This window comes from Rhinopithecus roxellana, chromosome 15 (genome assembly GCF_007565055.1).
Source record: "Rhinopithecus roxellana isolate Shanxi Qingling chromosome 15, ASM756505v1, whole genome shotgun sequence".
Classification (NCBI taxonomy): domain Eukaryota; kingdom Metazoa; phylum Chordata; class Mammalia; order Primates; family Cercopithecidae; genus Rhinopithecus; species Rhinopithecus roxellana.
This window is the reverse complement of record NC_044563.1, coordinates 128,850,452-128,872,994: the sequence shown is the minus strand read 5'-3', so window position 1 is coordinate 128,872,994 and position 22,543 is coordinate 128,850,452. Positions and strand designations below refer to the sequence as shown.

At 38.1% G+C, this 22,543-nt stretch overlaps 1 protein-coding gene across 1 annotated transcript in view; it reads left to right on the top strand.

The window, feature by feature from the left end:
* Nucleotides 1-22,198, top strand: part of ZC3H12C (zinc finger CCCH-type containing 12C) — a 79,547-nt gene extending 57,349 nt beyond the window's left edge. Inside the window, exons 3-6 of the mRNA XM_030918908.1 lie at nt 2,290-2,429; nt 9,206-9,440; nt 13,632-13,738; nt 14,698-22,198. Of these exons, the coding sequence (XP_030774768.1) occupies nt 2,290-2,429; nt 9,206-9,440; nt 13,632-13,738; nt 14,698-16,094 (1,879 nt within the window). The 3' untranslated portion in view covers nt 16,095-22,198. The remainder of the gene's footprint in view (nt 1-2,289; nt 2,430-9,205; nt 9,441-13,631; nt 13,739-14,697) is intronic.
* Nucleotides 22,199-22,543: the final 345 nt, after the last annotated feature.

Genomic DNA, 22,543 nt, shown 5'->3' with positions numbered 1-22,543 from the left:
TATCTATATCCTTATTCAATGTTTTCTTCTTCTGTCAATTAGTATGATTGTGGATTTTTTTCATTTCGTCTAGTAATACTGTGATCTTTTGTGTTACTAATTTGGAGTTTAGAATGACTATAGCTTCCTATTAACCATTACATAGTAACTTTTCTGCTCCTAATAATGGTTTTTGCCATAGAATATATTTCTTGGTATTCATAGAGCTGTGCCAGTTTTCTTTTGGTTCATGGTATGCCTAGCATAGCAATTAGGGATGTTTTCAGCTACAGACAACAGAAAACTTGACCGGTTTCTTAAACACATGGAGGATTATGGGTTTCTCAACAAAATGGAGATATTTACCATTAACGATGTGCCGTTTTTCATCCTCATCCTTGTTTATTCCCTGTGAGTCTTTGTGGAGAGGGAGGATAATGAAACAACCTTTAATATCAGAATTGCATAGTACAGTATCCTGTTTTATCATCTATAGAATCTTTATCCCGTAATTGTAAATGGTTTGCTGTTTGCACACATTTTATGAAAGTAAAAGTTATTTAGTTAATTAGGAGATAGAATTTCCTATTTTTAGAGTAAATGTGACAGTTATCCTTACCAAATGAAATTACCAGGAAGAAATGTTTATGCAGGCCTGTTGTTAGAGCCAGAAGCAATTAAATACTCAACTCTCAGTAAACCAAGTATCATTAGTTTACTGGCAAAGCTTATTACAGTAGATTTCAGACAAGATCCAGTGCATTCAGGGTGGTTTGGCCATAGACACAATGCAATAGATTTCAAAGCATTAATGCAAAGTAAAATTATAGTGAGGTTTTAGCAAGCTGACTTTTTGCATCTAGGAATACTTGGTACATATGTTCTCTCTAGAGATACCATTTTCTACAGTTTTTCTGAAGACTGATTTCAGTATTTCAGTATTTTCCATGAAACTTAATATCACTTGGTACCTTTTGCTGGAGCATTCACCAGGCTATCAGGTCACCCTTCCTACCTAGAAAATGACCTCAAAATTTCCCTTTCCTTATCCCATTCTCTGAAACTTAGTGCATCTGATTTCCCATCTAATCATGCCCTGGACCATTAGGACAGGACTATGGAACCAGGTATTGTCTCTTGTTTGTATTTGGAGCCTTCAACATCTACAAAGCAAGTTAGTCTATTTCTGTTTTTTACTAAAAATGCTTAACCATATGTTAGATGGTTCTAGGGTTTCCCAGGGAACCCTAGAACAAAATATGAATATGCCTAATGTTTAGTTTATGCTAAAAGTTAATAAAGCATTTACCTACATTATTTCATTTAGCCCTCCTTAGTCCTAAGAAGAAAAAATATCTCCATTATAGATAACAAATAGAGCCTTTGCAGTGTAAAAGAACATAATTATTGAATTCAAAGCAGGAGACCTTTTCTTCAAAAACATTGGAATTAGTATTATTTTTGAATTATTAGGTTAAAGTGTACAAGTAGGGCCTGATGCTAGATAAATACTTACTGAATGACTACACTCTTAGTTGGGCATTTTCTTTTAGGCACTAAGGCTGCTAATCCAATTTTGAATGCCGTTTTATCATCATTAATCCTTGTCCAACACAATATAGTTGAACAAGAAACTAGGTGTCTTTTTACTGCAGTGTATGCAGAGTGTTTCTTCTATGAAGTTAAGCATTGTGAACATGTTTTTCCTTTCAGTGAGTGTGTAGTATGTTGTTTTACATCGGTCACCTAATAAAGTTTGTGCATTATTCAGTCATTGAGTATTGAAATATACACTAAGAACTTTTGAGAAAGAAAAGTTTTTAGAAACTCGTAAGTATTTACTTATGAGTTTTTACAGATTTTTTTACAGTTTTTTACAGGTTTTTCAGATTTTTTGACAGATGATTTTTACCACTGTTTTTACAGATTTTTTTTTTTTCTGTATTGAGTTCTTGACATTTGACTGAAATTCTTCTTGCTGTGGTTGAAAGAAGCCCTTTCTGTTTTCTTTATTCTGATCAAAAACAGCTTGTGTCTTTCTGACTAGTTAATCTTTACAACTTTACCTTTGAAAACTCACTTTTGTTTCTTCTCTGGAAAATTAGCATCCCAATTTTCTTTGTGTTTTTCCTCACAGATCTTATTTTCAACTTAGTTATCTTGATGTGTCTCTGAGCTATAAACTCCATTTTAAATCTGACATCTCTTATTACTGTTGTAATTATGTAATAATGGCTGTTTATAAACTTGAATTAATTTACTTAAATTTGGGTTTTGTTGTGTTTTAAGTGTTCTGTAATAATCTTTCAGCCATGGAAACAAAGAAGTATTTTCCTGCAGAGGAATAAAATTGGCAGTGGATTGGTTTTTGGAAAGAGGCCACAAAGATATTACAGTTTTTGTTCCTGCTTGGAGGAAAGAGCAGTCCCGACCTGATGCTCTCATTACAGGTAGGCTTATTCCAGGCGGCTGCTTGTTCCTCTCTTTCCTGTCATTCCCATGCAGTGTCTGGCACTGTCAGGTATCCTAAATCTGTTTCACTTACTCAGTGTATGCAGTGGGACACTAACGTTGTTTTTTGTTGTTGTTGTTTTCTGAGATGGAGTCACACACTGTCACCCAGGCTGGAGTACAGTGGTGCGATCTTGGCTCACTGCAACCTCCGCCTCCCAGGTTCAAGCGAGTCTCGTGCATCAGCCTGCCAAGTAGCTGGGACTACAGGCACGCACCACCACACCCAGCTAATTTTTGTATTTTTAGTAGAGACAGGGTTTCACCCTGTTGGCCAGACTGGTCTCGAACTCCTGACCTCAACTGATCTGCCCACCTGTATGAGTTTCAGGCAATGATGTCCTCTATAACTGTTCACTCCCAAAGTGCTGGGATTATAGGCATGAGCTACCATGCCTGTCCTGGTTTTGAGTTTGAAAATTATCTGGTTTTTTTTTTTTTTTTTTTTTTGAGACGGAGTCTCGCTCTGTCGCCCAGGCTGGAGTGCAGTGGCCAGATCTCAGCTCACTGCAAGCTCCGCCCCCCGGGTTTATGCCATTCTCCTGCCTCAGCCTCCCAAGTAGCTGGGACTACAGGCGCCCGCCACCTCGCCCGGCTAGTTTTTTGTATTTTTTTAGTAGAGACGGGGTTTCACCGTATTGGCCAGGATGGTCTCCATCTCCTGACCTCATGATCCGCCCGTCTTGGCCTCCCAAAGTGCTGGAATTACAGGCTTGAGCCACCGCGCCCGGCCACTATCTGGTTTTATTAATTAAACATTAATCATCACTACATAAGCCAGGTGTTTTTTTCTTTACTTTTGTGGAAATTCTGACTTCAAATTTTGGGAAATTCTGACCTTTAGAGAGATGCCAGAAGTCACAAGATCTGGATCCAAATTCTGGCTTTGCCGTTCACTAGCTATGAAGACCTTGAGCCACGCAATGAACCCTTTTGGGCCCCAGTTTTCTCATGTGCTATTGTGACATTAGGTGGCGGTCAGATTCTAATAACAACAGTTCAAAAAAGACATGTAAGACCATAAGATGTGCTTCAGTCCAGTAGAAAGAAATGTATTTTGCATTATGTTGTAGTGTTTAAATGTCTGAGTTTCAGGCAATGATGTCCTTTAAAACTGTTCATTACTGTTGTTGAACATTTTGCCCAATTGCAGTGATTTACAATCAACCTCCAACCTTTCTTGTCCTTCTCTCTGCATCCAGTATTGACAAAAACTGAGGCACCTGTGTAAAGAAAACTGTAAAACATTTTAAATAAAAAACAAAGAGACCACCTAATATATACCCAAAGGGGATGATTAAGACTTAATTTTCGGCCGTACACAGTGACTCATGCTTGTAATCCCAGCACTTTGGGAGGCTGAGGCAGGCGTATCAGTTGAGCTCAGTAGTTCGAGACCAGCCTGGGCAACATGGTGAAACCCTGTTTCTACCAAAAATACAAAAAAAATTAGCCGGGTGTGGTGGTGTGTGATATGGTCCCAGCTTCCCAAGAGGCTGAAGTGGGAGAATCACTTGAGCCCTGGAGGCAGAAGTTGCAGTGAGCTGAGATCGTGCCACTGCACTCCAACCTGGGTGACACAGTGAGACCCCATCTCAAAAAAAAATAAGACTTAATTTTTATGTATAATTATTACGTCATTGTTAAATTAACATAAGAATGAATAGGCAAGTCATGGTGGAGTCCAGAGCATGGAACCAGACCCTTAGCCTATGTATATAAACAGAAAGCAGAGAGGTCATAATTCAACCAGTAGTACCAAATATTGGATAACCCTTTGGGAAAAGTGTACTTGTTTAGACCGTTATCTTACACCATATAACAGTAAATTTCAGATGATTGAAGACTTAATTGTCAAAAATCAAATCATCAGAGACCAAAAGAATTTTCTAAATTTAAAACTTTTAAAACAAATTACTAAGGAAAAGAGAGAGAAAATTATATCAAAATTAAAGCTCCTGCATTTTGAGAAACTTTCTTAAAAATGATAATCGACCAGTTGCCTAAGGAAAAAAAATCCAACAAAGAATCGTGTCCTTAATACAAAGAGCTCATACAGATTGATTAAAATCTGTATGATTTTATTCATACAGTGTTCATTCATTAGAAGAATGGTTCAATGAATGAATGGTTCAAACAAACTTCTTTCCGGTATATAAGCATCAAAAGGCTAGGAATAGACAACTCCCAGAATGCAAGCACTAAATAAGAAGAAAAAAGTTCAACCCAATTAGTAATTAAATAAATGCAAATCTAAACAATGTTATTTTTTACCCAACAAATTAGCAGAGATGGCCAGACGCGGAGGCTCACTCCTGTAATCCCAACACTTTGGGAGGCCAAGGCGGATGGATCACTTGAGGTCAGGAGTTCAAGACCAGCCTGGCCAACATGGTGAAACCCTGTCTCCACTAAAAACACAAAAAATTAGCCAGGCCTGGTGGCGGGCACCTGTAATCCCAGCTATTAGGGAGGCTGAGACAGGAGAATCACTTGAACCCAGGAAGTGGGGGTTGCAGTGAGCTGAGATCATGCCATCACACTCCAGCCTGGACAACTGAGCAAGACTCCGTCTCAAAACCCCGTCTCTAAAAAATACAAAAAACTAGCCGGGCGACGTGGCGGGCGCCTGTAGTCCCAGCTACTCGGGAGGCTGAGGCAGGAGAATGGCGTAAACCCAGGAGGCGGACCTTGCAGTGAGCTGAGATCCGGCCACCGCACTCCAGCCTGGGCGGTAGAGCAAGACTCCGTCTCAAAAAAAAAAAAAAAAAAAAATTAGCAGAAAGTAAAAATCTGATAACATTCAATGCCCTGAAGCAGTTACTCATAGGCTGCTGTGGAAATTGTTGCAACCTGTCAAGAAAGTAGTTGGTCTTAAAATATTAATATTCTTGGATCTACTAGTTCGCCTTCTAAGAATAAGTTCCAAGAAAATAAGCAGAAGTACAGACAAATATTTATGACCAAAGACATCCCGTGCAGTATTATTATTTAGAATAGAAAAAAAAAAAAAGTGTTCATTCATTAGAAGAATGGTTCAATCAATTAGGATGTATCAATATGATAGAATATGCATTAGAATATTCAGGCAGAATTTTTAATGATCTGCAGAAATGCTGTTTTACATAAAAGGCAGATTTTATTTTATAGACAGACACACAGACAGGCATACATATATATATATACGCACATATATCAACAATGGAAAGAACAAAATACACAGAAAAGATGAGAAGGAAATATACCAAACTGTTAACAGTAATTGCCTCTTGGTTGCAACTTTGTGAGGTCTTTATTTCTCCCTGCTTCTTAGTACTTGTCCTTACCTTTCTAATTTTCTACAGGGAACCTAACAATGTTTTGATAATGGGGGAAGGGATAAAGTAAACTAAAAAAAGAAAAACAACATTTAAGCATGTAAATGACTTTAAAGCTTCCTGAACATGAAAGGAGTATGAAAGCAAGAAGAAGAGAAAATGATAGTACACTGTGTAAAATGTGTCTAAGTTTAGTTTTTAAAATACCAGCATGCCAGTCCCTGGAACACATCAGTATGCAGACTGCTTTGTAAAATGCCAAACTAATGTCAGAGGCTTTTAGGTGTTATAATCCCAGGGTAATAATTCTCTTGACTAAATCCCTCAACCAGATAATACCTGGTAAATTGAGTAGCCCAATACTCTTTCACTGCACCAAAAAAAGACACTTGATAAGAAATATTTTCGAGTTGTCAGCATCATAGATTCAGATTAGCACTTTTGCCAATCTTCCATTCATTTATCAAATATTTAACAAGCACTAGCTGTGTATCAAGTGCTGTGCTAAGAACTAGAAATTCAGTTAACTTTCTAGTTTTACTGAACCCATATTAGGTCAGGATTATTTATGTCATCCTAATTAATGTCCTTCTAACCTCATTAACAATTAAAGAAATGCAAATTAAGCAACATGATGACTGTGAGGCCACCGAACTTAATCTACAACTCACTTTGGTGAGGATCAAGACATGGCATAGATGAGTAAACATCCTCACAAATAATAAAGTGCCATAGATTACTCATAAATGTAAGACTATGAATGAACTGAAAGACTTCAGAGTATATCGGTTTAAGTAACTCATTTATTCATCCACAGACAGTCACTGAACATCTACTGGTATGCCTCATGGGCTGGGTGCTGATGGATACAAAGATAAATGACATATGGCACCTGCCCTCAAAATGCTTATCAGGTTAACACACAAATATAATATGACAACTCCTATAATTGAGACGGGGCACTCGATTTTGCATTGGTATTCTTTCATTTCTAAAAGAGATCAATCGTAGGCCAGGCACAGTGGCTCATACCTGTAATCCCAGCACCTTGGGAGGCCCAGGCAGGCGGATCATGAAGTCAGGAGTTCGAGACCACCCTGGCCAATATGGCGAAACCCTGTCTCTACTAAAATTGCAAAACTTAGCTGGGCATGGTGGCGCGCACTTGTAGTCCCAGCTACTCAGGAGGCTGAGGCAGAAGAATCGCTTGAACCTGGGAGGTGGAGGTTGCAGTGAGCTGAGATCGCACCAGTGCACTCCAGCCTGGAGATGGAACAAGATTCCGTCTCAAAAAAAAAAAAAGAGATCGGCAATCGGCAGTTACATCTATTAAACAAAATTAAGTTGAAGAGCACAGTGTTTATTGAGAGCTTGCCAGGCACTGTGCTACCTGCTTTGCCGTAAGTTAACTGATGTACTTCTCATAGTTTATCAACTGCATTTGACAACATGAGAAACAGGCTCAACAAGATTGTGATTATCTGATGTGGAAAGTAGCAGAACCTGAGATTTGTCCATGATTTGCTGATGCCCACATTTCTTCCACTCATACAAAGGTCTGGTCTTTTTTTTTTTTTTTTTTTTTTTTTTTTTTTTGAGACAGAGTCTCACTCTGTTGCCCAGGCTGGAGAACAGTGGCATGATCTCAGCTCACTGCAACCTTTTCTTCCCAGGGTTCAAGCAATTCTCCTGCCTCAGCTTCTTGGGTAGCTGGGATTACAGGTGTGCACCATCACGCTCATCTAATTTTTGTATTTTTCGTAAAGACAGGGTTTTGCTATGTTGACCAGGCTGGTCTTGAACTCCTGAGCTCAAGCGGTCTGCCTGCCTCAGCCTCCTAAATGTCTGGTCTTAATGAATTCTTCTGACAGGGGCATCATCAGTCTGTATGCCAGGATTAGAGCTGACCCACGTCACTCTTCCATCCCTACCCAGCTCACACTTCTGCTGTGGCAATTACAACTCTTGTTTACCTGGCTTATGTATCTGTCCAGTGCAGTAAGACTGAGGCTCCTTTGGAGAGGTCATTTTTAGTCTTGATGGCTGTTAACACCTAGCACAATACCAGGAAGGTATGTAATAATCATCTGTTGCGGAGATGGATTGAAAAAAACTTAGTAAGTCCAGTTAATAAGCATTGAGAAGTAGTGAGCTTTAAAAAAAAAAAAAAATCCTGACATCTGTAGGTTTGTGCCCCGCACTCTGTGCCAGAATTTACAATGGTGGGAGAATGGGGGACAGAGGAGCAAAAGTAGAAGGAAAGGATGGTTGAAAGGGAATTTTTATCATTGATCAACATATGAACTCTCGTACCCTTTTTTAAATCACAAAACAAGTCAATAGAGTTACAAAGTGCCATAAGAATATGCCAACCAGCCGGGCGCAGTGGCTCACTCCTGTAATCCCAGCACTTTGGGAGGCTGAGGCGGGTGGATTACCTGAGGTCAGGAGTTCAAGACCAGCCTGGCCAACATGGTGAAACCCCGTCTCTACTAAAAATACAAAAATTAGCCGGGCATGGTGACAGGTGCCTGTAATCCCAGCTACTCAGAAGGCTGAGGCACAAGAATCACTTGAACCAGGGAGATGGAGGTTGCAGTGAGCCAAGATCATACCACTGCACTCCAGCCTGGGTGATAGAGCAAAACTCAGTCACAAAAAAAGAGAGTATGCCAACCACAGACAAAATGAGCATCTCTCTACCCAGCCTTTTCTAATCAACAGATGCTTTCTCCACATAATCACTTCTTACTTCTTACTCAGTTCGACCCCCACGAGAATGCTGCCATTCGTTACCCTGTCTCACAGAAAGGTCATGAAGCATATCATAGCCATGTTCATAACAACACTTGTGACCTCACTGCCTCCTCTCTCTTTGAACTTTCTGCATTTAAAGATTTTTCCCTTTGCTACCTCGACAACTTCTGCTTCCTTTCGTACTCTCCCACTAGTTGGAAGAAAACAACTACAAAATATGCAAACAAACTTAGAGGAAAAAAATGTATTGCTCACACCTGAACCCCACACAACATACAGCTGCTCTGTTAGAACGGTGTTCAAGTAGGAACGTGGAAGAAACTGTGTCCATAGTGGTCATGCTGATGGCTCCAGGTCTTAAGCAAAAGCTTCATATAATGACAGAATTTGCCCAGTCATGTTTCAATTTTACACTGTTCATATTTTTAAACTATTTTTAAAGCCTTTATTATTAAAATTCCTGAAGGAAAAATACTATTGAGAGTTGGAAATTATGTTGTATCTACAAATTAAATCATAATCCCTAATTAAAGGGCTACATATATACAGCTAATGTTTTAGAGTTTCACATTGTATGAAAGTTGCCATGTGTGTTACCTGTGTATTTCCTTTCTGAAATCCTACCGTTATTATTTTTGCAGATCAGGAAATTTTACGTAAGTTAGAAAAGGAGAAAATCCTGGTGTTCACGCCATCCCGGCGAGTCCAGGGAAGGAGAGTGGTGTGCTATGACGACAGGTTCATCGTGAAGCTGGCTTTTGAGTCGGATGGTATCATTGTGTCCAATGATAACTACAGGGATTTGGCTAATGAGAAACCAGAATGGAAGAAGTTCATAGATGAACGATTATTAATGTATTCATTTGTCAATGACAAGTAAGTAAAACCATTTACTTGCCAATGATATTGCTTATGTGAAAATATAACTATCCCTGGTAGCTGCTACAGAATTCTCTTTTTGCCACTGTCCAGACCTCAAACAGGTTTCTAAGAACTGATCTCCCCACTGTTCCTCAGTGGGAGTCAGGAAAACTGCAAAATCATTGCCACAGGAGGCCCAGTGTGAGTGGCAGGCCCCACCTTTCCCTGTAAGTCACTCACAGAACACCTAAGGTAGAGGAAGTCTTCTAAGAATCTGTCTGAAGAACCTGAGGAAACAGACACAGGGGGAATTCCCATCTTCACCCTCAAAGGACTGCCTTTTAAAATCAATGTAGAGCATTGATAGCTTACTAAATAAGCCATGCTTGGCTTAACAACAGGGATATGTTCTGAGAAGTTCATCCTCAGGCGATTTCATCATGGGTGTGAACATCATAGAGTGTACTTACACAAACCTAGCTGGTCCAGCCTACCACACACCTAGGCGATATACATACAGCCTGTTGCTCCCAGGCTACCAACTTTTATAGCATGCTACTGTACTGAATACTGTAGGCAATTGTAATACAGTGGTACGATATGTTTGTATATCTAAACATACCTAAACACTGAAGAGGTATATTTACCATGAAATATGCTATAAAAGATTTCTAAATGTTATGTCTCTGTGGGGACTTACCATGAGTGGGGCTTGCAGGACAGGAAGTTGTCCTGAGTGAGTCAGTGAGTGTATGGTGAGTGAATGTGAAGGACTAGGACATTACCATAAACCACCGTAGACTTTATAACCACCGTAGACTTTATAAACACCGTAGACTTTATAAACACCGTAGACTTTATAAACACCGTAGACTTTATAAACACCGTAGACTTTATAAACACCGTAGACTTAGGCTATGCCACATTTATCAAAAAATACTTTTCTTTTTTCAATAATGTGTGAACCTTGGCTTATAACTTTTTTACTATTAATATATAAACTTCTTAGTTTTTAAAACATTTTTCTCTTTTGTAATAACACTTAGCTTAAAACATTGTGCAGCTGTACAAAAACATTTTCTTTCTTTATATCCTTATTCTATATGCTCTTTTCTGTTTTTATTTTTTTCTTTCTTTTTAAAGTTTTTGTTAAAAAGTAAGACACAAACACATTATCCTAGGCCTACACAGGGTCAGGAGCATCAGAATCACTGTCCTCCACCTCCACATATTGTTCCTCTGGAAGGTCTCCCAGGGCAGCACTGGGTGTGGAGCTGTCATCTCCTATGGTAACAATGCCTTTAGAAATACTTCCCGAAGGAACTGCATGAAGCTGTTTTACAGTTAACATTTTTTTTAGAAGTAGAAGGAATACACTCTAAAATAAAAACAAAAGGTATAATATAGTAACTATATAAACCAGTAACGTAGTTGGGGATTTTTTAGTTTTCTTTTGTTTTTTTTTTGTTTTTTGAGATGTAGTCTTGCACTGTCACCCAAGCTGGAGTACAGTGGCACCATCTTGGCTCACTGCAACTTCAGCCTCCCAGGTTCAAGCAATTCTCATTCCTCAGCCTCCTGAGTAGCTGGAATTACAGCCACGCCCCATCACACCTGGCTAATTTTTGTTTTTTTTTTAGTAGAGACGAGGTTTCACCATGTTGGCTAGGCTGGTCTCAAACTCCTGGCCTCAATCGGTCTGTCTGTCTTGGCCTCCCAAAGTGCTAGGATTACAGGCGTGAGCCATCATGCACAGCCAGTAACATCATGGTTTATCAAGTATTATGCACAGTCCGTAATAGTATGTGCTACACTTTTATACGACTGGGGGCACAGTAGCTTTGTTTGTACCAGCATCAGCATGATCACAAACACATGCGTAATGCATTATGCTATTACGTTACCAGCAACTTTTCAGCTCCACTGTCATATATGCAGCCCATTGTTGACCAAGATGTTATGCAGTGCGTGACTGTACATGAATTTTTAAAGTTCTTATACTAATTTAAGATTCTGACCATGATGAGAGTCTAAAAGTTGATGAATTAACAAATGACATCAACAAGCATGTCTCATGAGAAGTAAATATATTTATAAATATGTAGAAAAAGTTCACCTCTTGTGCTAATTAAAAATGCAAAAGAATCTGAAAAGAATATATTTTCTCACTCATTTAATTCACAACAATAGTTTTGTGTATGCCTCATGCTATTAAAGATGCACTGATACATTATTTGGCAGAGGTTCACAGAAGCCTCAAGAATATTGTGTTCTATCAACCCAAAAATCTCATTTCTTGGAATATATAATGAGGAATAAATAAAGACCAAATGTGTTCATTTCTGTATTCTTTCTAATTGCAAGAATTCAAGGGCAACTAAATGTACAATAGAGAAATCAATCAAATTATGATACATCTCCTACTGGAATATTATTCAGCTCTTCAGAGTTATTATGAAAAAAAGAATTATGCCAGGTGTGGTGGCTCACACCTGTAATCCTACCACTTTGGGAGTCCAAGGCACGTGGATCACCTGAGGCCAGGAGTTTGAGACCAGCCTGGCCAACATGGCGAAACCCCGTCTCTACTAAACATCCAAAAAAAATTAGCTGGGTGTAGTGATGGACGCCTGTAATCCCAGCTACTTGGGAGGCTGAGGCAGGAGAATTGTTTGAACCCCAGGCGGGCAGAGGTTGCAGTGAGCCGAGATCATACTACTTCACTCCAGCCTGGGTGAAACAGGAAAGCTCGGCCGAGCGCGGTGGCTCAAGCCTGTAATCCCAGCACTTTGGGAGGCCGAGACGGGCGGATCACGAGGTCAGGAGATCGAGACCATCCTGGCTAACACGGTGAAACCCCATCTCTACTAAAAAATACAAAAAACTAGCCGGGCAAGGTGGCGGGTGCCTGTAGTCCCAGCTACTCGGGAGGCTGAGGCAGGAGAATGGCGTAAACCCAGGAGGCGGAGCTTGCAGTGAGCTGAGATCCGGCCACTGCTCTCCAGCTCGGGCGACAGAGTGAGACTCCGTCTCAAAAAAAAAAAAAAAAAAAAAAAAATCAGGAAAGCTCTGTGTCAAAAAGATAAAAAGAATTATTATGAAGGCTATTAAGAAACATGAGAAAGGTTTTTTATGTTAAAAAGATAAAGTGTAAAATCATATTTGTGTTTGATTAAAGCCATGTAAAATGATATGTGCACAATGAAAATGACTTAACTCTAACACAGACATGGAAAGTAATTGTATTAAGATTGTGGGATTGAGTGACTTTAGCTTCTGTTTTGTAACATGTAATGTTACCGTATTGTTTTATAATACCGAACACTGTGTTTGCTAAGTGTTAGTAATCAGCCATGTTGACACTCCCGTAAGGGTTCTTACATTATTCCCATTATTCACATTTTATAGGTAAATACTTGGGTTTAAGTTCAAATGGTGATATAATGAATAGCAGAATTCTTCAAGCATAACTTCTTTTCATTATTCATGCCATAAATTCTTCTCTTCTTTATTAGTCCATCCAAAATAGTAGGTTTATTTCCTTAGCATTTTTTCTATCTCAGTTGAGAAGCGTATTCAAATAGGGAAGAGAATAGATCAGAGTTAGATATAATTGAATCTCGACTGTGCCATGCGACATTGGATAAAAATCACCTAATTTATCTAAACCTAAATTAGAGAAGTTTACTTGTCTGTAAAATGGAGCTGATACTTCATGGGATCAGGGTTAGGATGCCATGGTGTAGTGTGTAAAGTGCCTGGCACTAACCCGTGTTCGGTAGGTTTGTACCTTCCCGTTGTGTTCTAGCCCCTCCCTTCTCAGCTGCTCCGCCTCGCCCCACCTGCAGCAATATATTTCATGAGGTCTATGTTGATGAAACTCCTAAAGTGTGACTGAAATCATTTTCTAAAACCCTTACAAAATCCCAAGACTGAGAGGAAGGAAAAATTAATAGGACATGCTCAACTCAAAACTTACTTGAATGAAAACAAATACAATTTCAGAGCTCGAAACAGTTGAATTTTCATTAAGAAATGAGAACTTCATTTACTGATTTCTTTTTTACTCTGTAAACATTGAATCAAAACGCTTGGATTAAAATTTCAAAAAAAAATTCCTTAGAGTGAACAAATCTTTGTCCTCTTTTTAGAATTAAATTATCAGCTTCCAACTTAGGTATTATTTTTTTATTATCTCTGTGACAGGTTCATGCCCCCTGATGACCCTCTTGGCAGACATGGCCCCAGTCTGGATAATTTTCTGAGGAAGAAACCTATTGTTCCTGAACACAAGAAGCAGCCTTGTCCATATGGTAAGTTGCTTATGAATATTGAGTATATGCCGTTAGAACACAATATATTATTAAACTTTTGTTAATAAAAAGAAACACTTAAAATTTTGGATGGCATAATATGCAGGTCTTTGGATTCCAATTAAATTTCAGAAAATGTCTTGGCCATGAAAAAGAATTATTTTTACCTGTTTGGATTCAATACAAATGCATTTCCTTATATTAAAACATGGTTCAAAAAACACTGTTAATTCTACATGAAGTTAGCTTTGAAGTGAATAAAAATTTGGAGTTTTTTCATCTAGATACAAATCAGATTAGCATGGTTCTATCGCCCTACAACAGTACACTGTGCTCTTCAAAACAGAATTTCCTACCTAATTATAAAGTCCTACTGGAAGAGAAGAGGCAGGGAGGAGTTGAGGACACAGAGGTATTAGCCAAAAGTTCAGGAGGTGGCTAGGCGCAGTGGCTCAAACCTGTAATCCCAGTAGTTTGGGAGGCCAAGGTGGGCAGATCACATGAGGCCAGGAGTTGAGACCAGCTTGGCTAACATGGCAAAACCCTGTCTCTACTTAAAATACAAAAAAATTCACCAGGCGTGGGGGCGCATGTCTGTAATCCCAGCTACTCAAGTGGCTGAGGCATAAGAATTACTTGTACCCGGGAGGCAGATGTTGCGGTGAGCTGAGATCATACCACTACCCTCCACCTGGGTGACAGAGCAAGACTCTGTCCCAAAAAAAAAAAAAAGTTCTGGAGGTGATTGTTACTCATTCGGCCAACTTCCTACTGCTCTTGATAGTAAGGAAGTGAGAAGACTGAGAAGTGACATTTCTCAAGAGTAAAGAACAGGGTGACACATAAAACGGCTCCCATTTCTGTCATTGTCTCTTCTACAAGTTAAAATCATAGGGCCAAACTGTGTTTTCCGGATCTGATGGTATGCTCCTTTGCCTAATTAATTTTACTCTTCTTAGGAAAGAAGTGTACCTATGGACACAAGTGCAAATATTATCATCCTGAAAGGGGCAGCCAGCCACAGCGGTCAGTGGCTGATGAACTCCGTGCCATGTCTAGAAATACGGCAGCCAAAACTGCAAACGAAGGAGGACTGGTGAAAAGCAACAGTGTTCCTTGTAGCACCAAGGCTGATAGCTCTTCTGATGTCAAACGAGGTGCTCCAAAGAGGCAATCAGATCCAAGCATAAGGACTCAAGTCTACCAAGACCTAGAAGAAAAGCTTCCCACCAAAAACAAATTGGAAACCAGGTCTGTACCTTCCTTAGTTAGCATCCCGGCTACTTCTACTGCAAAACCCCAAAGCACTACATCTTTAAGCAATGGCCTTCCATCTGGAGTTCATTTCCCACCTCAGGATCAAAGACCACAGGGACAATATCCTCCAATGATGATGGCAACCAAAAATCACGGAACGCTAATGCCTTATGAACAGTATCCAAAATGTGATTCACCTGTCGACATTGGATATTATTCCATGTTGAACGCATACTCAAATCTGAGTCTCTCAGGCCCACGAAGCCCTGAAAGGCGTTTCTCCTTAGACACAGATTATAGAATAAGTTCCGTAGCTTCTGACTGCAGCAGTGAAGGGAGCATGAGCTGTGGGAGCAGTGACTCCTACGTGGGTTACAATGACCGGTCCTATGTCAGCTCCCCCGACCCACAGCTAGAGGAGAATTTGAAGTGTCAACACATGCACCCTCACAGCCGCCTTAATCCTCAGCCTTTCCTGCAGAATTTCCACGACCCCTTAACCAGAGTGCAAAGTTACAGTCACGAAGAACCAAAGTTCCATCACAAGCCTCCTCTTCCGCACTTGGCTCTGCACCTGCAGCACCCCGCTGTGGGCGCCCGGTCCAGCTGTCCTGGCGACTACCCCTCTCCTCCAAGTTCAGCACACTCTAAGGCACCACACCTAGGGAGGTCCTTGGTGGCCACGAGAATAGACAGCATCTCTGACTCTCGACTTTATGATAGTTCTCCTTCACGACAAAGAAAGCCTTATTCCCGCCAGGAAGGCCTGGGAAGCTGGGAGAGGCCGGGTTATGGGATCGACGCCTATGGGTACCGGCAGACTTATTCCTTGCCCGATAACTCCACGCAGCCGTGTTATGAGCAGTTCACCTTCCAGAGCCTCCCTGAGCAGCAGGAGCCAGCCTGGCGGATCCCGTACTGTGGAGTGCCACAAGATCCCCCCAGGTATCAAGACAACCGAGAAAAGATTTATATCAATTTGTGCAACATCTTCCCACCTGACCTTGTGAGAATTGTCATGAAAAGGAATCCTCACATGACAGACGCCCAGCAGCTCGCCGCAGCCATTTTAGTGGAAAAATCCCAGCTGGGTTATTGAAAGATGATGCATCTTTGTGGTGTTTAGTAGTTTTTTGTTCAGCTCAAATGCTGAGGGAGGTTTGCTACAATAGCACATGTGATCTCCTTCTCAGCAAGGAGGTTATATAGTATCCATTTATGTGAAATACTGTATCATGGAATCTGTATGTATAGCCCCATATGGTGGAAGTATCACGGGATTGCTTTACATTTAAACTTTTTTTTAACATTTCCTTTTTAAAGCTCTATCCTTGGCTGGAAATTTTTCCAGTCTGATTTAATAGATGTATCTGTGATCTTTGATATTAATCTTTGGTGCATCAGGGGTTTATATGCAGCACTTTTTATCCTTGTTTTGTGTTTTATTAACTTGGTGTTTGTCTATCAATTGCAAGCAATTACAATACCTTCAGAACGTGGGACATTTGACTAGACCTAGCAAACTGTTTTTTCGAGCCAAGCTTAATTAGACTCTTTTACAGCTTTTTAAGTTATTTTTATTTGGGGAAAGTGGGCTTCTTTGTGCTATAATCATTATTTATAGAAACAAAGATATACTACAGCACTGACTTTATATTTTAAACAAAATGTAAGTTACCAGTTTTATGTTGAAATGGGTAACAGTATATATATTAGAATGATTTACAGTGTGGCACTTTTCATTGTGTTATTTTTGTTTGTATTTTTTTCTGTTAAGAAATTAGTTAATTTAATATGGTTGATTTAAAAGAAAGCAGATGCAATCAATGGAAAAAATGTTTCCATTTTTTTAAGTGAATAAGGCAAAAGCTGTAACTGTGACAGGTTAGAGCTTTGTTATCCAGCTGTGATGTGCTTCTAGACAGCAGAAGTGGAATTGAATTCCTAGATTTCCATTAACCTGTATTTTTAATATGTCTGTCTTTTTGTTTTGGGGCACAACAATACTGGATAAAATAACCCTTTCACAGCACTTGCCTGTTTTTAATGAATCTAATTATTCACAATGCAACTTTTATATTTAACATACTCTTTAGCTTTCCTGCTATTTATCAAGGCTGGCCTGAGGTGGGTTTATGTGTTGAGGATATGCAACATTTCTTGATACTGCACTATAGAAATGGTGATGGAGAAGTTGTAAATGGTAACTTAAAATTTTTGTAAGATATTGTATATTTTCCATTTTCCTGGAGGTAGTTTTCTTGGGGGGCCTGTTATATTATTAAGGCCAGATTCTTGCCACAAATAGTGTAGTTTTAGATACAGACTAAGGTCTGTTCTAGTATTAGTAAGGGATATTTCTGGTTTCCAAGTCATGGGTTTTGCTAGCGGTGAATACATTTCTGCAGATCAGAAGACAGATTTTGCAGCCAGTGGCAGATAGTTGTGTGACTGACATCACTTGACGGTTGCCTCCAGGTTTTGAATTGTACTTTGTGTAACAGACACATTCAGATCTTTTTCTGTAGTCTGCTTAGATGCCCTGGCTATTCTGATTATTCTACATGCTACAGTTTGAAGTAAAGCCCTGAAAAACCAGAAAGTACCTTTTACTGTTGATACAAATTGTATCTTTTTAACTATAAGAACTGTTTTGATTTGTAGATCTAGTTAAAACACAAGTATGTAACTATGATTAGACTTTTGGGCAACATTTTATCCCTTATTTAAATACAAATTTTTAAAGTAAAATTGAGGTCTAGAATAGGTTAGAAAATAAAAATAACAATTTAGATAAATAAAAGTGTTTGTCTTAGTTTTATATAATATATTAAAACACATCACATAAATTTATTGGCATTTTCTTTCTCCTAAAACTTACCTAGTGTGAACTTAAAATAAAGGTAAAATGCTGCCTGAAAATAATGTCCAAGCACCTTTGACTAGGATAACATTTTCACTACTTGTGTGACACTGTGTGTTGCACGAAGTAGGATTTGGGTATACAGTAAATGCTTCTAAAAGGCATTGTGCATATTGACATAACCAATAATCTGAACCGTGTTCAGCAAACTTAATTCAGGAAAGTGGTATTCTACACAATTACTGCTGTTGTGTTTGAAATGAGTGTGGCACTCATCTGTACCCAGAAATAATATGGGTGAGACCACACAATCCATTCTGAGTGGTGTCTGTCTGAGAGCAACGCTACTCACCTGTGAAATTGTTTCCTTGATTTGGTTGGTCACTATAAAGCAAGTTTAAATGTAGAGGCTAACTCAGTGCCAAAAATAGGGTTACAGATGTGTAATATCTTTTATTTTAGTCATATTCTAAGACTTTTTTTTAGTATGAAATCACTTTTAAATGATACATGTAGGTTTTGCTTCCATTTTCTTCATTTTACCATTTATTTGAACATTCGCCAAATTGTACTCCATTTATTTAAATGAGATCTTAGGTGAGATGTGTGTGACACTTTGAATTTGACCTTCTTGTGTTATTAGCTGACTATTTGTCATTGCCTCATGGATTTTAAATTATGGGAAAATAGTGTAGCCAGCTGCCACCTCTTCTGAAGTGAATAGCTCTGAACTACCCACACTAAATCCTTCAGTGTAATTAATTATGAGTTTACAAATAGCAGTTTTCTTATGTGAAGAGGACAATTTGTCCCCTTTTTTTGAATCACCAATGTTGCGTTCAGAGCTGTAGAATGAGATAATTGGCAGACTTTAGGTACAGCAAATTCTTACTTATCTAAAGCAATAAGTCAAAGGAGTCCATCATTAAATTAAATCCATAGCTGATCACAAGTCTTCATGTTAGCCAAAACTTTCTCTCTAACCAAATCTTTTACCAGACTTGCTAAGAAATAACCAGAGAGGTGTGTTAATAAGTGAAATTGCCAGAAATGGTCAACTGATCGAAAAAAAAAAAAGGATTCAGATTGGAGTATTTTGCCCCTGAATAATTGACAGTTGACTGTACTTTACACAGTAAGTAGCCAGTCTGTTGTCTCTGTGTCTTGTCCAGAGGGAATAGTACCCAACTGGCCAAATACTGGCTCTCGGTATTTCCTTCTTTCTTGCATGTGATACAGACGTTTTCAGTCTTGTTTTTATGATCTCTCTATATATCCTGATAAGAGTTTGTCATTGACCTACAGATTTGGGAGAAATGCACACCAGTATAAAATATTTGATACTGGTGGAAACTTGAACTTTGTGTTTTTATGAAAATTCATTTATGAGAATATGTAGTATAACTGAAGAGTATTTTATATATATATATATATATATATATATATATACACACAAATATGTATTTGTTATGAGGTATTAAAAACAGGGGTTGGGGGAGTGCTTCTGATGGCTAACTTTTCTCTAATTGAACTATGTTTCTTTGAGTTGTGAACGACCAAGTCTGGGGTCTGGACAGCCAATGATAAGATTTAGAACCACTTGGATGGAAAGCAATTCTTCACTGGTTTTATTCTTGGTATTTTAAAAGAATTATTTTGATATTTTTAATAGAATGTGTAATTTTAAAGTACACAAAAAACTTAAAGTAGTATTGATTATACAAATAATTATTTAACATGTCTTATGGATGTATCTATATGTATATAGACAGTAATATATTTATAAAACAAATATACTTTGCTTATGTTATAGCTCTTGTTTGTGACAGGTGGGAGGATGGCTCTGGGGGTGTGTGTGTGTTTGTGTGTGTGTGTGTCTGTGTGTGTTTTGAAAACTCAAGCTGTTTTCCTCTGATTTACAATGGTATTTACTTTAAACTATATTTAGTTTTCATTTTTTTTTTTGCTATTCAGCATCCTTATTCAAGATAAAATAAGATGTACAGTTTTCTGGCCATTCTGTTGGTGTGTAGTGCATCCATTTTATTGTCATGTAACTCCTGGAGAATTCTCAAGTGACCTGAAATCAAACAGGTTCTGGTTGGACATATGCTTATGTTCCAAATATATTAAAGATGGTAATTCAGCTAACATGTTAAGTTTCCAAGGTATACACTGACAAATAAAATGAGGTATTAAAAAGAGATGGATTACACACATGCCTTAGAATAAGAGAAAACAGAGTGTTAATAAAAGTAAAGAAACATACACTATCTTAGCCCCCTAGGGCAGAGGTAGATTTTTTCTATAAAGGATCAGATAGTAAATAATACAGGAATCATATGGGCTTAAAATACCATTGTAAAAACTACTTATCTCTGGCTTTATAGCGTAAGAACAGCCACAGATAACATGTAAATGAGTGTGGCTGTGTTCCAATAAAACTTTATTTACAGAAACAAGAAGCAGGTCAGATTTGGCCTGTGGGCCATAGTTTGCTGATCTCAAGCAGTAAATCCTAGTATATGTTAACAGAAGAAATCATAATTGCATTTCAGTTGACATTAAAAGAAAATCTGGTAGTTTTTGATATCCTTCAAAAGAGGATTGTTAGACATTCATATTAAAGCATCTTAATTCATTTGAGTTTTTTACCTGTTTACACCTGTTATTTATTAGAGATATTTCTTGTGCTTAACCACAAAACGAAAGCATTCTGTTAAAATGTTTTAATATGTATTGAATTTTTTCATGAGCTTCTCATTTCTATTGATAAATGGGAATCCCTTACCAACCTTTTGTTTTTTAATAGCCTCATGGACCAAAAAAATCTGTTGCAGCATTTAATTAGCCACAAATACATTTTGGCTGCATTTACCAGTTACATTTTTCTGTTGGTTTTGGCTTCTAATAAATGATATATCTGCCATTCTTTAAAAATGGTTTTAAAGAAGATAAATATATTGTAATTCACATGCTATAGCTTTATTCTGTAAGATTAAAACTTGTGACTAGTATAATTGTAGCTATAATGTGAGTGGCATGTTACAATGTAACTCTTTATAAGAAATAAAATGTATCTCTGCTTTGTCTGTCCAGATCTTTAGGTTTTTTAGATGCTTTGGGACTGTCCTTGGTGAATGATATTCTTCATATAATATGTGTAATTCTGAGTTCGTTGGAAGTACTTGCTGCTGAGCATGTTCATTCACAGTGCTTTATACCGGCTGTTGCATCGATAACATCATTTTCATAAGAACATTTAAACAGCATGAACATCATTATCCACTTAAATAGTTAAACTTTCTTTTAAAATTGGAATGCAACTCTGGGTTTTAACAATGTTTATTGTTTTTTTAAGTGGTTACTTTGTTTTTCCTTAATACTTTGTTAACTGCTTATTAACTCCTGTTGCAGTGTTAACTGTTATATGTTAGAAAGTGGCTTTTCCCCTAAGATTCTTAGTCTTTTAGATTTAAAGACAATTTAAGGTTTTGGCCATTTGGCAGTAGAAAATGTGCATGTTTTAACTTAGCTTTATAAAATCCCTAATGTTTTACTTCTTGAACCGTATGCCAAATTTGTCAATTTTCTGTCCAAATATTTCAGATGAATAACAAAATGTTGTTCATTAAAGCTTTTGCCACCTTTCTTAAAGCAGCTTATGTTCCAGGGGAAGAAGGCATCGAAAAGCAAACGTTTCTTTTTATGAAGAATATGTGTTCGAATTCCTTCAGTTTTTTTGAAATTATAAATTTCTTATGTGAAATATTCACAAACATGCAAACTTCTGCAGAGACAAAGCATTTCGTTGCAAGTGTACCAGGTTATTGATTTTATCTTTTCCTTTCAGGGTTTTTTCTCCCAAACCAGAGTTGTATGCTGCTAGTAGAATTTTTTATTTGATCCTGCAAACTTTTCTTATAGGAAAAGTGAGGTAAAAGATGTTCAGTGCAACCATCTGATAAACTGATGTGATTGCATTTATCGTCTGTTCTGTGTATTTCTGTAATGGAATATTTATAACTCCCAAAGCAGTATTTTAGATCTACTGGAAATCTGTATCAAAACAGCTATGTGATTCTGCCACTGAGAAAAAAATTTAAAAATTCTTTTTTCTTCTGCTGGTTTGTTTTTCTTTAATGAAGAAATTGATCTCATATGGCAGCATAGATGCTAAATAAATAAAAGCATCATACTTCTCTACTTTGCCTGCATTCAGAGCTTAACATTGTGAGCATTGTGTAAGATAAACACATGGTCAGTATCAATGTAAATGTTAGAGCCATAATTAATTTCTATGAAAATTGAAATTAAATGTCAAAGACAACTAGACATAACTTAAGGCATGATGAGAGTGGTTTTTTTTTTCCCGAACCTGTCATTATAGTGTTCGTTCCCAGTGCTTTTGAAGTATCATCAGGTGTCTGGCTAGGAGTATTGTTGGTAAGGACCTCGTCCAAGGAGTTTGTAAGATAATGCTAGATGGCACGGACATCCTCTTTTCTGATTATGAGGGCTGCCAATTGATTTAAAATGTATTGAAAGGGCCGAGCGCAGTGACTCACGCCTGTAATCCCAGCACTTTGGGAGGCCAAGGCAGGCGGATCACTTGAGGTCAAAAGTTCGAGACCAGCCTGGCCAACATAGTGAAATCTCATCTCTACTAAAAATACAAAAAAAAA